Source organism: Morone saxatilis, unplaced genomic scaffold (assembly GCF_004916995.1).
Source record: "Morone saxatilis isolate NCDOM2014 unplaced genomic scaffold, NCSU_SB_2.0 Contig21, whole genome shotgun sequence".
NCBI lineage: Eukaryota > Metazoa > Chordata > Actinopteri > Moronidae > Morone > Morone saxatilis.
The window spans coordinates 17,340,876-17,356,752 of NW_023339774.1; the positions used below are offsets into that span (position 1 = coordinate 17,340,876).

General features: G+C 39.6%; 2 protein-coding genes across 4 annotated transcripts in view; both read right to left on the reverse strand.

The window, feature by feature from the left end:
- ttc33 (tetratricopeptide repeat domain 33) overlaps window positions 1–10,120 on the reverse strand; it is an 11,974-nt gene extending 1,854 nt beyond the window's left edge. The window contains exons 1-4 of one of the 3 annotated variants that reach the window (XM_035667902.1): window positions 10,011–10,120; window positions 9,325–9,552; window positions 4,670–4,751; window positions 1,768–1,899 (exon numbers count right to left, since the gene is read on the reverse strand). In XM_035667902.1, coding sequence (XP_035523795.1) covers window positions 1,768–1,899; window positions 4,670–4,751; window positions 9,325–9,551 — 441 coding nt within the window. In that variant the 5' untranslated portion in view covers window position 9,552; window positions 10,011–10,120. Of the gene's footprint in view, window positions 1–1,767; window positions 1,900–4,669; window positions 4,752–9,324; window positions 9,553–9,705 lie in introns of all 3 variants that reach the window. The other 2 variants (XM_035667901.1, XM_035667899.1) reach the window with 2 other exon arrangements.
- Window positions 10,121–10,610: 490 nt separating this feature from the next.
- Window positions 10,611–15,877, reverse strand: part of prkaa1 (protein kinase, AMP-activated, alpha 1 catalytic subunit) — a 10,636-nt gene continuing 5,369 nt past the window's right edge. Inside the window, exons 5-9 of the mRNA XM_035667778.1 lie at window positions 15,779–15,866; window positions 15,404–15,628; window positions 14,727–15,246; window positions 14,390–14,516; window positions 10,611–13,559 (exon numbers count right to left, since the gene is read on the reverse strand). Of these exons, the coding sequence (XP_035523671.1) occupies window positions 13,276–13,559; window positions 14,390–14,516; window positions 14,727–15,246; window positions 15,404–15,628; window positions 15,779–15,866 (1,244 nt within the window). The 3' untranslated portion in view covers window positions 10,611–13,275. The remainder of the gene's footprint in view (window positions 13,560–14,389; window positions 14,517–14,726; window positions 15,247–15,403; window positions 15,629–15,778; window positions 15,867–15,877) is intronic.

Sequence of the window (15,877 nt, forward strand, 5' to 3'; positions counted from 1 at the left end):
CTGAAATCTGTTAAGCATATATATATATATATATATATATATATATATATATACACATACATACATACATACATACATATGAATATGATATGAATGGAAGTTTAATGTGACTCCTGAAACTTATGTGACGCAATGCTAGTTCGTTTTAGCTAGGAAGACACATCACTCTCTGTAAGAGTTGCTGGAACTACAAAACACTATTGCACTTGTGATTGGTCAGAGTTTCTTAATGCACCGTCATCAAGTTATACACAGAGTTGAAGTTTTGGAGGAGAGCAGAGCTGCAATACCTGATTGGATTCTATGTAAAAGACTAAGCCTTCCTATTAAACAAACACCGCTTAACTGTCAACATTCCCTACCTGTTACATAAATAACCTGCAGTGTCAAGTTCAACTGAAAAAGTCTTTGACAGTCTAACTGTAATAAATTTTTGACAAATGAAACTGCTTATGCCCGAAACAACATATCAAGTTTCATCCTGAACAGAGTAGAGTTTTATCAACTCTTTATATTGAAAGTAATGCTTATACAGACAAAATGCTACAGGAGGCAGATTAGCCGGCTTCTCTGTGAAAATTGTGGCCAAAAGAGAACTTAATGATAATAATCAGATGATGAATGGCAGCAGAGCGGTCATGCTGCAGTGTTGCCAATGTAAGTTTCCAGTACTTAAAAAATCATTATGAGATGTGACAAAACTGAAATCAGGAGCTATACGTTGGTTTCGTTTGGATATTTTCCACTTTCCTCAAGTGAGACAGAGAAGTGGAAATGAAAGAAGAGAAAGAAAAGAACAGAATCGCTGCACTCAAATTTGCACAAACAGGCACTACTCAACATGTTGATGCATACATACAGTTGAAGCTTTAAAACTCGACTGAACAAGCCTAGCTAAAAATAGATGAGCGTTTTTTTCCCCCTTCCTTCCCAACAGTTTCATTATACAAAGAGGTGTGTCTATATTTGGTTTAGTTTTTGCTCAAGAAACTTTCAACACTTCCCATTGTTGTCTTGGTGCCGTAGGACAGGTCTCTTGCTCTGGGAGTGACACACAGTGCCATTCGCAGGAGGCCTTCTGAGTTTAACCCTGTTTGCTTGGCTCTAAATGGGGCAAATGGGGCGAATGGTGTAACCCTGATCTGCAGGTTTCATACACCCACAGGTCCTGGCATGTTCTGGGGCAATTTAAGCAATCGTCCAAGCCTCAGGCTCCTGGGCATGGTTTGGAAGGAGGTACCTCATCTCAGAGGCAAGAAGCTTGCAAAAAGTAGTAAACAGAAGTAACTGACGCATCTTGACGGCTCTTCAAAAACGAAGACACAACTAATTTATAGTCAGCAACGATAACAGGTTGAAATGAAATGGGGGCATTCCAATTAAGATCATTAGGGACTGACTAAGTAAGAAGCCATCAACTTGCTATGCAACACTGCTGCGTAAATCGGTACAGTCTGTACATGCCAGCTTGGATTTTGGCGTTTGTACCTGCAAAATGGCATTTTTCAATCACAACCAAGCAATGCATTTGGTTCTAATCACCGCGGTGAGCACAGTCTCAGCCACTGCTAATACACTGTCATGTGCAATTAGCAAAGAATATGTAATTATTTTTTTCACTGTTGTCTCTTCCCGCTATGACTCACAAATTCCCATCTAGTAGTTGTACGTAGTCATTTGTTTGCGGGCCTCGATAGCAGTTGGACAGCTTTTGCGAACATAAAACTGATTTGTTTTCATTTGGAGCGTACTGCCAGCCATACTCACCAGGTCCACCTCTCCCAGGTTGAGCTGGGCACGGCCCAGAGTCTGCCAGCCCTCCCACCAAAGGGGGCGGAACTTCACTGCCATCTCCGCTGCCTTCACAGCGGGGAACACCTCCTGCAGAATGGTCAGTACCTGTGGACAAATATGGCGTGGTTCAAGACTGGTTCGATCGGTCTATAATGAGCACCGAGTACCCTTCACAATGGAGAGAAGTTTGATTCCCAGTGTTAACACAGTAATAAATAAAGAATGGGGCTTTATTTTAATTCGTATTGGGTTGGTCTGGCCTACACAGGACATTTTCTCCTGTTTAATGCACTAAAGTGGTAGTGTATTGACCTACACTTAAGCCTGGACACACTGTGTAGACACTGACGGAGGACTAAACACAGCTGAGAGCATGTCATAGCTGGTCCACAAATGTTATACACATATTTTATAGCATGTTCATGATGTTGATAGTCAATATTTTCCAGTTTTATATTTTCTTTGTGGTGTGTAGAGTAGAACAAATGGTTGATAAACAGCTCATTTGATTAACACAAAATGAACAGTCATCAATAACTGAATAAGAAATGAGTTTTGCACTATTGGTCAGACAAAACAAGACATTTAGAGATGTTATCTTGGTAACTTGTGATGGGCAAATAAACTATTTTGTGACATTATAGAACCAAACAATTAATTGGGAAATTAATCAGCAGATTCATTTTGCAACCCTGGTTCAAGTATAAGAACATTATATTATATTATTAGTCATGTTCACATTACTCTCTGTGATGTACTTATCTATAACATTTAACAGTGTTGCACTAACCTCATTAACCTCTTCAACTTTGCCAGACCCAGATGAGTCTCATGAATCATCTTTTATTCAGACACTAAGTGGATAAATGCATGCAGTTTGATAGTTTTACTTTTTAATCCTGATTTTCTGTCATGTAGCAAACAACACAGTAACTGAGAAACTCTGTATTGCTGCTACAGTATGTTTGTCAGAAGATCATACATATAGGTTAAATGTATGTAGTTATGTACTACTACTAGAACACTTACGGTGTGTACTTGTGAAAGTGTGACCTCAAAGTACACTCTGGTTGTTTTCAGTCTCACAATGTGACATTTTGTCCTTTGTTATCTGTCTGTGCATTTTCTTCTGAGACACAAGTGCACTTTTAACCAAAGAAACCACCAACATAAAAAAGGCCCACCCTTTTTTATGTTGGTGGTAGCAGCACCTCTTCAGTGTTCAGTGTTTGTCTGTTGCACTTCAATAAGCAATTAAGATGCAAGAACAGCACCAGTTCCGAAACCTCAATAATAGTTTTATCACCGCCTTAATACCCATGCATCACACACAGTCATATCCACTGATAAAAACTCACCATAAAACTGACAGTTTTAATGACCAGCTTAATAGGAAGAAAGTGATGAGGGGAAGTGAACAGCATCAGTGTAACATCCTCGTCATCTGGGGCATGTAATGAGAACATGATGAGGTCCAGCCTATTTTTAGCCAAATTAATGTGAGTAACATCCACACTGATAATGGACACTAATAGGTTATATGTGCGATACACATGTATTCAAACACATTTGGAAAAAAACAGAAGTCTGTGCTACAACTCAGTCATGGCGTGGGAGAAAGATCTTTTTGAGGTGGCCTGGTCCTCTAATGATTTCCTTCTCAAATGTCTTATAATGGATAATATTATATTAGGCATACAGAAATCCATGTCATGTGATCGGTTATGACTATAAGGAGAGATTTTATTGTGTTAGCTGTACTAAATGAATAAGAAATAATGGAAAGAGCTCTACTCTTCTGTCTGCCTCTTCTTGACTTCACTTTGCGTAAATATATGGGAACCATTTCTTCAAAATTCCTATGTTAAAGGGAAAAGGGAAAGCGGCAGCTGAGGAACGACAGCAGAATAACAAAGACATCAACCCAGAGGAAGAGGAAGTGAAAAGAACAAGAGAAAAGAACAAGGAAATGGAGCTAAAAAAGAGAAAACATTAAAGCTATGGGAAACATGCTAGTGGTGTGGTTAGTGGTGTCATCAACATGCTGATATCACGTCTCTAGCTTAAATGCATACCAAAGTGGCAGCTGAAAGAGGGTCTATGTGGCCATGATGGCTGATAAATAATCCCACACACAGTCCACAAGCAGGGATGTGTAGAAATGCATCATACAGAGTGCGCTGGTGGTCACTAGCATTCCCAAACCGCAGGACATAAAGGGAATATGTGTTTAGGAATCTTGAAATTTCAAGCTGCAAAACAAGCTGCAGCACGTGACTGATTTGTTTCACGTTGGCTATGAGTTCTTTAGTATATACTGAACACAAAACCAGTCAGATATATCGTTAAACCCAGATGTAAATATACAAACAGCAGAAACATACATTGCACTAGCCATGTGGTTAACTGCCAAATGTTACGGCAATTTTAACCACACTACTACTGCAAATGTGGAAAAAATTGTACAAACCTTTTTGTGGCATGAGACGGAGTGGCGCAACGTTGGTTTCAAAATGAAAAATATTTGGGGGTGAAGAGTTGAAAAGTGAGCTTACAGAACTTCTGTAGATTTAGATGTAAATGTAAAGGTAGATGTACATTAGCAGCTACTAGCACAACACACCCGAATCACACAAACACAACTGTCCGCGGTTGAGTTCAATTATGGGCAATGTAGCCAGCATGTTTTGACAAGGAAGAAGAATGAGTGGATTTTATTTTTATACTCTCCACTGTGAATCCAACAATGTTTGAAGAGTGCAATGCTGAGTACTATTTTAAGACAGATGAGAAAAATTCTTTCGAGAAAAAAAAGCAGTAGATATAATAAGTATGAGGAGAACATTTGTAAATAAAATATAGGTTGATAATATACCTGAGACTTCATCTCATATAGAACTGGGTTGTCTGGAGTCAGATGAATGGCCTCGTCCCACTTCTTAATGGCCTCCCAGTGCCTGAATAAAAAAAAAACATTGTGGTTCAAATACACATGGTAAAACTGGGGGATTAAACACACAAAAAGAAACCATCATAAACTGTTACCTGGCTGCTACTGGTGCACTGTATACTGGGGAAGCATTGCAGTGTGATACACAACTAAACAGCCATGCATCTGAATTATTTATAATGCACAAATGTTTGTTGGCTATTATTTAAAGTTACCCAAAGCTATTAATGCGCTACACAGATGCGCTGCACTACATGACGGTAAACATGGCTTTGTATTGACTTGGCTGATATTCAATTCTTTGTTACTTCTTTGTAACGCAAAAGAATGAACTCAAATAAACAATCACATAAAGGAGGGCAATTGGGCCCTGACATTTGAGACATGTTACCTAACCTAACGTAGGGCGACATGTTTGGTCGGTGGGTATCGTGAAGTTGTTCTCCCTGGTGATTTGATTTCATAGAAAAGTCAGGAAACCTAACCCTAACCCCTTAACCCAATCCCGTGCCTCCATTCTTGTATATGCCTTCTCAGAAGCTCAGATAAATATACTTTCATGTCATGTCATGTTTCAGTGAATCACCCTCCCCATGTGTTTTGTGCATTTCAGTTATTCCTTATTTTCATTGACTGATCTTGTTGTTTTAACGATGATTATGGCTCCTAGAGCTTCTCCTCCTAGGGCTTCTAGACCCTATAACGCTGCAAGCGGACTCCACGAGGCCTGTCCACTTGTCTGACAGAGTACACGAGGATTGCAGCAAGCTAAAATACATCCAAAAAGGCCCACTGAGATGGGTAAGCCTGTGTGTTTTCTTATTTGAGTAGGACACCGATTGGCTTAATAGCTCCTTTTCAGACATGCAAGAAAAAAATAGGGCAGAAGTCACATTATGTGTGGCTGCAACCTTACCACTGTAGTCCGCGGATCTGTTTGCATAATTTGTTTGTAAGGGTTCCGTTTTTTTTGACAAGCAGATTTTGTCACTTTTTCAACACACTGAATGGACACGTAAATGTTTCACGCTCACTCTGACAACCCTCTCCTCCTAAAGTCAATATGGACTCAAGAATCATTTCAATAGCCTGATTAAGACAAAGGGCTTGGAAAGATTATGAGGTGAAACCCTGGGTTCGACAACACAATGTGTCTGTCGTCATCTTTTAGAACTTCATGGACAAGGATATCCTGAAAAATTAAAAACCAATAAAAAAACCACATAATGAGACCATAAACGCCGATCAGTTATAAAACTTGGATTACAGCCGTGACCACGATCAAGCCAGGGAAAACATATACCGCACAGGAGTTGAAGAAATGGAACTAGAGCAGTGTGGAAATCGTACCAAGAGATGAGGCAAAAGATACTGCAAAATCATATGAGGAAATTAGGCAATAAGTAATACAACACATGGGGGGGACTGGGGGGTAAAACTGACACCTCTACTGTACTCTGTACACAGGGCAGAGGGAGAGGGAGACAAAGAATAGGATAAACAGAGTCCTGCAATCATTGGAATGATAGAAGTGCACTCCCGTAAGTAATTTGAAGTGACATATTTGCAGCATGTTTTTGTGCTGACATGGGAAGATACATTATGACCGTTTCACACGCTTCTGTCCAAAAGAAGGAAACATCCCCAACACAGATATGCATCTATATCGATGTCTGTCCAGACTCACATGATGTAGTGAAGACTTTGAAGGAATTTAATAACAGATATTCTATTTTTTTTAATATCTTTTTATCTATATTTTGATATGTATGATTCCAGTGAATAATTTCCAGTGAGAATCATGTCGTCTTCACTTACAGGCCTTTTTTTTTACTGAGGAATACAGAGGACCGATAGAGAGTTTGTCACGTAGCCCAACGCTAATCACCTTAAGCTCAATATCAGGAAAACCAAAAAGCTTGTGATGAATTTCCAGAGAAACAGGAGGACCCCTGTCCTGCTTTTCTTCCAGGAAGGGGAAGTGAAGAGGGTGGACTCCTTGGGTCCAAATCAATAAAAAAATAAAAATAAAAAAAACCTGGACTTGACTCATAACACCGAAGCCCTCTTCAGGAAGGACTGTTCTTCCTGAGGAGACTCAGAATATGAAACTGATTTGAGTGGCTTTTGTTAAACTTTGATATGTTTGTTTCGCCGTTTGTCTATTAGTGGGCAAAAACTGTCAAATTCCAAAACAAGCCTTCAGAGGATGCTGAATGTTGCCCCAGAGAGCCACATAACATCTTGCAAGCTGAGTTTTAGTCTGAAAAATCTGACTCAGAATGGCAGCTGGAAGCCACACAAATCAGCCAACTATGTGGAGTATTTGGATGATGATGTGACCTGCTTGTTCAGAAAACTCCCACAAGTGTTTAAACTAGTACTACTACTAGAATTCTCACAAATGTACAAATGGGTTCAAGCTGATGTCTCAGTGAAGGAGAGACCTGTCAATCATCTGTTGTACAACCTATTTGAAATGATGGTGTCGAGCAAATGCAGTCTTTGCATTGCTATTACAAATACTCAGGAGCTTAAAGACTCTGAGTGAGCTTCGGTCAACTCTCATTTCAATGCTGAGCAATAAATAGTGGCCCAGAATAAAGCCGCATTTACATGAATGAGCAGTCTGCCTTGTATAATGTTCTTTCTGATTGTTTGTTCTGATTGTTTGTTCAGGCATTCATTTCTCAGTCAGACGTGGGTATTTTTCATTTTCTTTTCTGTGCAGTTCATGAATAAAAGTGTCACCAAGGTCATGCGTGCATTCAACAATGACAGGGCTGTCAGTCATCCTTATTAAGATTCTACTCTGCACAGCAGCCGATATTACAGAAAATGTTCTGGTGTGCTGCTGTATGAAGATTACTGTGTCTGTAGATAGTTTATAATTATTCTGTACTTATATGATGCAAAATCGGACATACGGTTAAAAAAGGTACACTGCTAAATCTAGCTTAATATTGACTGGAGTTGGTAAAACCTTGGCCATTTTGAGAGGAAACTGGGTCTAACTGGGACTCTTGGCCCTCGTACATTTACATAAAGAAATATCGGCTGACCTTACAAAACCTTCACAGGCCCGCCCATGCACACGACGTGACCCATGAGGAGATTCTTCAATTCTTCAGCAGCATCTAAACCTTGGTAATGATAGGCTGACATCAGAGGATGTCGTAAGAGGAGAAGAATCCTGGCTAACATGGCCGACCAGACACCATCTCAAACCTCCAAACAGCCATTATGGAGCACCAGGAAAGACATCATTTCCCCGGCAAAATCCACTTTCTTCTTGCAAATACAATTACAGGCAGTCAACAGCATTACATCTACTAGACTGGGGAAATTTCACAAAGTGATTGTTATTGGCTAAAGAGGTCAATTATTTTGGAAGATATATCATTACATTTTCTGAATGAGGCCCGTTTTGTTTTCTTTACACAAAAGGTAGCGGAGTAATTATTTTGCACACAATACAAGGCTAAAGGTAATGCTGGACGTCTTAAAAATCACCGGGGGGTGTTAGAGTAGATTGTAGGAGCAATTTAAATATGTTTCTATCTCTTTCTGGCCTGAAGACCAGCTTCTCCCATGGCCAAAACACAAATAACTGTTGTTACACACATTTACTGACCTCATCTTGAGAGGAATACAGCTCTTTGGCTTTTGAAATCCTGATTTATACAAGAACGTATCATTGCAGACACCAAAACACACATTTTACTTTCACAAAAAAAACATTAAATAAGATACAGAGAAAACCTCAAGCTTAGATGACACTAGGTTTACTGTGCCTGGGAAATATTTATTAGCAAGACAATAGAAAGCTATTAGCTGTGTTAGATAGGTCTCTGTGCTCTGTACAATGGTGCCCTCCAATGGAAGATTTCTAATATCACATGTCCATAGTTATTGTGTTGCTCCTTTAGGTTATTCTATAGATAATCTCCACCAAAGTCCACCGTTTCATCAACCAAAACACACAGTAAAAGCTGGAAGTGTCCCTCTGCACCCTCCTCTTCCTCCTTTCTCACTGTAAATGTCCTAACTGCTTATGTTTAGCAGACCCTGCTTCAGCAGATGAGCAGCTGATGACTCACTGTCTATGGTAACAGCCCTTTCTGGACAGCATGCAAAGGCGTAATTAAGCCACTGCTATCCTATCTAGTCCAGCACACAGACAGGAAGCCCTCAGTATCACAGAATCAAATACGATTCAAGATGTAATCCTGCTTGCTATGGAACTGGCACAGAGTATGGAAAATGTCTTTCAAAGGAAATAAAAGCATATGCATAAAGCGTGTTTGTTCACCACCAGCAAATATTCAATGCCGAGGAGTTAACAGTACACTGCATTTTTCTAGTTATTGAGTTATGATCTGCAAAAGAAAACCTACCTAATCCCTCCACCCACACAGCAACTCATACTTCAATGCAGAACCCTTGGGCCTCTGTATACAAGGAATATCACAAAGACGTTTCAAAACTGACCAAATAATACACGTTTGTCTGCTATGATTAAAGCTGTCACTGACACGACGTGCACACTGCATGCACACAAAAAAAACAGCATCCCTCACCTGCCTTGCTCAGCCAGCTGTGCACCCTCGTCCTTCAGCCTCTTGCTCTTGGCTGCACAGTCCTCCAGCAGGATCTCCCGCCGTCGTTTGATGGCGTGCAGCCAGTCCACATCCTCCTCCTGTCTTGGACCATCATCCTCAGCCTTCTCTGCCTCAGCCTCAAACTGCTGGACCGCTGACTTTGAAACCTTCTCACCAACTTTCCTCTTCCAGCCAAATGAAGCCATCCTGTAGGGGAGAAAGGGGGGTGGGAGTGGGTGGTGGGGGGCGCTCACAGAAACATTACCTCGTCTGAACTAAGTTAAGTATATAATCATTACTGGAAAGAATTAGACTTTTATTTTGAAATATGAGAAAACTTGCATAATGTGGTTAAATTACCAGGTAGTCACGTAGCTTATCGTCACCTGAAAACTTAGACGTCTACGTTTTAGCACGGCTGCTGCAGTTAGGTTTATCTCTTATGGGCATATATATATAAGTTATACAACAACGTACAACCCTAAGACTAGTTCATAAACAAACCCCGTCACAACAACGCGAGCTAAAGTTAGCCAAGGCCACCGAGCAGTAAAAAACAGTTGCCACCTCAGTACGTTTGCTCACACAGAAGTAATTTTAACGTAACATGTTCCACATTGTTATTTGACACAGTGAAATGTTCTCAGGAGGGAAGGTATACGCACACACTGCGAGTTTACCGTGTGCTAAACGAGCTGACGGAAGCTAGTGGTTAGCCATATTTGGTGCCCCTTCAGATTTATGACCCGGAAGCTGTGGAAATGTTTACATCGTCTCTTAAAGAAACACGAACTGCTTTTTAAAAGTTGAGGTACGAGCATGTTAACGATGCGATATATATATATTTTTTAAAAATCTATATTTTACAATAAAAATACTTTTATTTTGCAGGAAATGTTACTAAATGTAATGACTGACGCTTAATTTCCCCCCACTAGATGGCACCACAAACATGACTCAAAACTGTTTTACATTCTTCACATTTTGTGCCACGCAAGACTTTTTAATAAACAGAACAGGTTTCTTCAAAATGATCATTGTTTTCTATCACAATGCCAATCATAGTGTAATGTACTTCTAAAATGACCTGAATAGCTAACATTCCTTGTTTACATTTATGTTGCATTTACCCATGCTCATAAATGCAGTCAAAGTGCACAATATTCAGTTTCCTTAGCACTTAATTGATAATATATTTCAAGTTAAATTTAATCTTTCCTCAAACCTGTCAAAAGACAAGTAACATACAGAGAAAGTTCAGCAGATTTGTGTGCAATTTAGCAGTTTATTAGGCAGTTGTGTATACAAATGACTTCAACACTGTCCATTCAGATTTACACTGGTCCATCTGGTAGGGTCCCTTTACACGTCAAACAAAAATAGAACAATATTTCTTTGAAGCAGTTCAGGTAGACAGAAATGATCTGCTAACAGTCCCCTAGGACACTACTCCATAAGCTGTCAAAAAGGTCACAGTTTCACACATTCATCTTGCCTACAAACCTGATCATGAAACCCATGAAAGGTTTTGTAATCAAAACTTGCAACTGCCCTTTAAACTTAAAATGTTTAGTTTTACAACATCTTTCAAAGACCATAGTGTGCGTTTCTTTACCATGATCACTATATTTTATAAACTCTAGTTTAAAACTGAGACAAAAAGGTCAAAAATCAACTAAATAATTCAGTCCACACCTGCCTCGAAAGACAGCAAGAGAAATAAGATGATCATAATTATTGTCACTCTTGGCAATTTTTGCTGAATATCTCTGACATGTAAAATCGTTTATACAGACAAGATATTCTACATTTTTAAAGCTGTGGGGAGATAAACACTGGAAACAAGGACTTCAGCAACTGCTAATACCCCTTAATACAAATATTTTTTGTCTGATTTTGCAATGAGAAAGTTGTCTAAAATCTGGAATAATTGACTAAAAAAATTAAGATAATTAAATAAGAAACCATTTTACCTTTAAGGTTGCTTTGTTTTTTTTTTTCCTTTTTCTGTAATTAAAAGGTGGTAGCAGTTACTGAGGTCTACAATAGTTTGGCAACAACATAATCAGTTTTTTTTGTTTTGCAGTTAAGAATGTTCTTTTTTCTTTTGTCATGCCAAGCCATATGAATAATATGTGAATTATAAACAAACAGTATGTGTGAATTAACAAAACTGACATAATAATTTGTGGACTTTAAACCCTTAAAATTGCAAAAAGGTGCCAATAATTCTGACCAGCATGGAATTCAAACTTTTACTGACGTAAAAACTGTATTTGACAGTACTGATAATGATAAGGCAGCCAAACAATAGACACCACTTAAAACTTTAAGACTGTGGACAGGAAATGGAGGGAGATGCATCATACTTGTGATTAAAGAAATATTGAAGACTTTGTGAGCTTGCAAGTGTCAGGTTCTGTCCAACATTGTTATCAAATATAAAGCCACACATTTATGATCTTAAAGCTTGTGTGATGTTTTTTCTTCTGAATCAAAATTGCAATCTACCCAGCAGGACTTTACAATTCCAAGCTCACAATTCTGTTTCATGTTCAAACATCTGAAACCTTTTTGCAAGGTCAACCTTCAAGGGAATGTATGGGCAAATCAAAACATAAACGTACCCATAAATGGTAATATTTTGGATGTATTCACCTGCCAATAGACATTGTCCATGCACTGCATGTAAGTACTACTAATTTTCAAATTGAGCCCTGAGGCCTATACACTTGTGATGGATTGGCATTTACAAATTGAATGTAGGCAAAAGGCATTTCACTCAGTAATCATACTCAAATCCTAATCCTTAATCTAAAAAAAGAAAACAAGAAATAGAGAAATTATAACAAAAGTCAAAATCAAATTGTCATTTTAATATGTGACACTGAAAATGATATATTTCTAGATTTTGACTGTCATGGCAAAATACCTCTTAAATGGTAAAAGCAGGCTATATTTATCTGGAAAGACAATCAAGTATCAGAATAATTGTGATTGAAGGAAACGAAACAGTGATATTGATTTAAAAACCAGACAGTAAAAAAGGAAAATATATACCATCCAGCAATAGATCTTAATGCAATAAAGAAAACAATTCCATTTCCAATAGAACCAACACTGCGTCCACTTAACGCACTGATAAATATATTCACGTCTTTATATATAAAAATGTAGGGGACAGACAAATTCAAACAAATTTTTACAACAAGGACAAAACCATGACAATTTAGTCTCTGACGACTCAGATTCTCCAAAAAATTAAACCAAACATAAATCTGATGAAGCATTCTTTTGTCTCTGACGCAAGACAGAAACACAAGGGTCACTGCACTTCTTCAGAGTCCAATGAATGTGATGGGCATGAAAACCCTAGTTATAGCCAGTGCAGCGCCCCGATACATCTGCATCACATCGCTGATCCCCACTGAGAGAAATACAAGAGCAGCAGGAAATAAAAGATACTTGTGCAAAAGTGCTTCCTGCATCCTCTACGACTGCCACCCAAATGCCAAACCCTCAACGTGTGGCTTCCCTCTCTGCAGGCAAAAACTCGATCTTGTTCTCTGTACTGGAAAGCAGCGGTCACTGGCTACAGTACAGAAAAATTCAGTGTAATCACTTGCGCATATATGTATAGGTGGGATGTGGGCATTTGCTATTAAATTGATCAGAAAATTGTAAAACCCCCTCTTAAATGTTGTTCTGTCCTAGCTATTAAGTAGCTTGTCATTCATCTTTTCCAGTAACCCCTTCCATTCCCTGCCAGCTCAGTATACATCTCTTCCGCTTAGGGAACACTAACCTGCATCAGTGCCATGGAACAATCACTTCATCCTCAGCTGGGATGAACTGAGCCATGAATCGGTTGCATGCTTATTGCTATAAAGACACTCGGAGAGGAAAAAAGGCTAGCGATTGTTTTGCAAGCTATCGTGCAAGTAGTTTAATAAGATTTGCACACATCTCAAAGAACTCGATGGTGTGGCTTCCTGGTCGAGGGACAGACGCGCTGTCCCCACCTCCCGTTGAGTCGATGGATGAGGTCAATGATGAAGCTAAGGAGCCTTCTGCGGCCTTGGTGGAGTGCACAAGGCTAGATATAGCTGGGGCGTCTGCCCCATCTACATCATTCTTAATAGTGGTGCGGTAGTTGCCCACAGACCCAGAGCGGAGAGGTGTAGCAGTTCCAGATTTAGTCTCCAACATATCATCTGAATAAACACAAGACACAGAATGTTTTCTACAAAATACACAACAAAACAAAGCTTTACTGTCATTACAGGTCAATGTCTATAACCAGGGTATCTGCAAAAAGGCATTAAAAACTTTCAATCAAAAACAATCCATTAATATGCCCAGATACAGATCCTTGGGATTGGCTTGGGACATCTCTAAATTCTTGTATATACTGCTGGGAAGTACTGACAAAAATGTGGTTTAAATATCAACAAATGTATGCATGCCGAAGTCAGTTTTAATCAGGCAATCAGCCTTCCATTCCTCTAAGCCGTCAGTTAGAACTGCAGCTAAACAAAAACTCTGTGGCTGACTTTGCCGTTGCCTGAAGTCAAAATTTTCTCTCCTACCCTTTGCACCGCATACCTGTACTACATTAATGGCCTATAACAACACTCTTATCTCATATTTTCTTTTGATGTGCCGCTGCACACCTACACAGACTGTGCAAAATCCCAAGCCCTAAACCTTGAAGTCAATCATTTATGAAGCCTGAACTGATGCAGTGTACTACAGACAGAATCCAGGAAAACACTTCAGAGTTTCTCACAATATGTTAACAGGTTATTAACTTTACAAAACTCTAAGGAAGTGGTATGAACCCAGTTTAAATGATACAACTAATATCAGAGAACAGAACTACCTTTTCTTTTATATTATCTTTTAGAGTTTAGGTTTATTGAACAGTTTAACCAATGACCAAGGCTTTTATTAGTTTTGTAAATATGTAATCAAAATCATTAATTTTCTGTGTAATACACATCTTAGTAGATGTAACTGACACAGAACAGTAGTGGATACTTACCGTCTATGCTACGGAAGTCAAGGAGGTAGGTTCTACTGTCCACCTGGTAGAGTTGAAGGCTCATCTTGGTTTGCATCCCAGTAATCGGATTCTTCCTTCTCACTCGTAGATAATATGGATTCACAACCTGGAAGAGTTATGAAGAGTGAAGAAACAGTGACTATATAAAGCTGATCTCACAAATTCTAATTTACAGTTAGTTAGTAACATGATCTCATCTTTAATTCCATTTAAATATGTGATCCTATTTCATTTACTGTATTTGAACTACAACAAATGAAGCACTGTCTTAGGTCTATTTTCTCCTATACGCCCCTCTTATGGAGTTTGTCCTTACCTTCCACTCATAATCCAGCTGTTTCATGGCACGGCACACTTCTGACATGATATCATTGGGTCTACTCTGACTCCGGATACCCAGGTGCCACTTGGCCCTTCTAACACCCTGGTGCTTGGACTTCTGGGGGTTCAATTCATCTAGTGTGTGGCGAGGCCTGGGGAGAGTCTCCGCCACGAGGAAGGGTACGCGCTCAGGGTGGGGCTTGACGGTGCTGGTCACAGCTGCACCAGACGAAGTCAAGTGCTGGTCGTCTAGAAAAGAGTCGGGAGGGCTGGACGCCAGGTAGAAATCCTTGGCTTCATTCATGATGCGACGATTGTCAATGATGAGATGGTAGGCGACAGCCAGCGGATCCTGATGGTTGCGACTGTATATGCAGGCCAGGACCTCCTCCTCTGTGCACTCAAACTTCTCACATACCTCCTTCAGGGCCTCATCGTCAATCATGTTGTTGCTGTAGGAGGGGTCCTCGGGGAACAAGTACTTGGGTAGGTCCTGTTTGAACCAGTCATCCTCTCTATGGGCGGAGAAATGATTTTTGTAGTAAAACAAACCACAAACTGTAGATGCAACAGTTTCAGTAAGACTGGTTTCACATTCACTTGTCTTCAAAAAAGACACTATATCATCTAGACAAGAAAAAAAGACTTTGTAATTAATCTCGCCCAGCTTACCGGATCTCTTTGATGGTGGCTCTTTTCATGGGGTCCACCTGCAGCATGTGTTTAAGGAGGCTTATGACTGAAGGGTTCAGATACTGCGGGGTGAAAAAGATCCCATCGCAGATCTTCTTAAAGAGGGTTGGCACATGATCGTCATCAAAGGGAAGTGTCCCACACAACAAGGCATAGAGAATGACTCCACTGCTCCAGATATCGACCTCTGGACCAGCATATAACCTGAGGACGAGTAAAAACAAACTATCCTGTAACCATGAAAGCAACATTTTATTTGGTGTTGTTTATGTAGGATCTTGTAACGATAAAGTGGGAGAATGCCTAAAGTTCTGTGTCAATGTCATTTTCTAAAGATGGCAAAAAAAACATTACCTTCCCGAGATGACCTCAGGGGCAGCATAGTTTGGAGAGCCACAGCTTGTTCGCAGGAACTCTCCATCTGACATCATGTTTGACAAACCTGCACAGAAT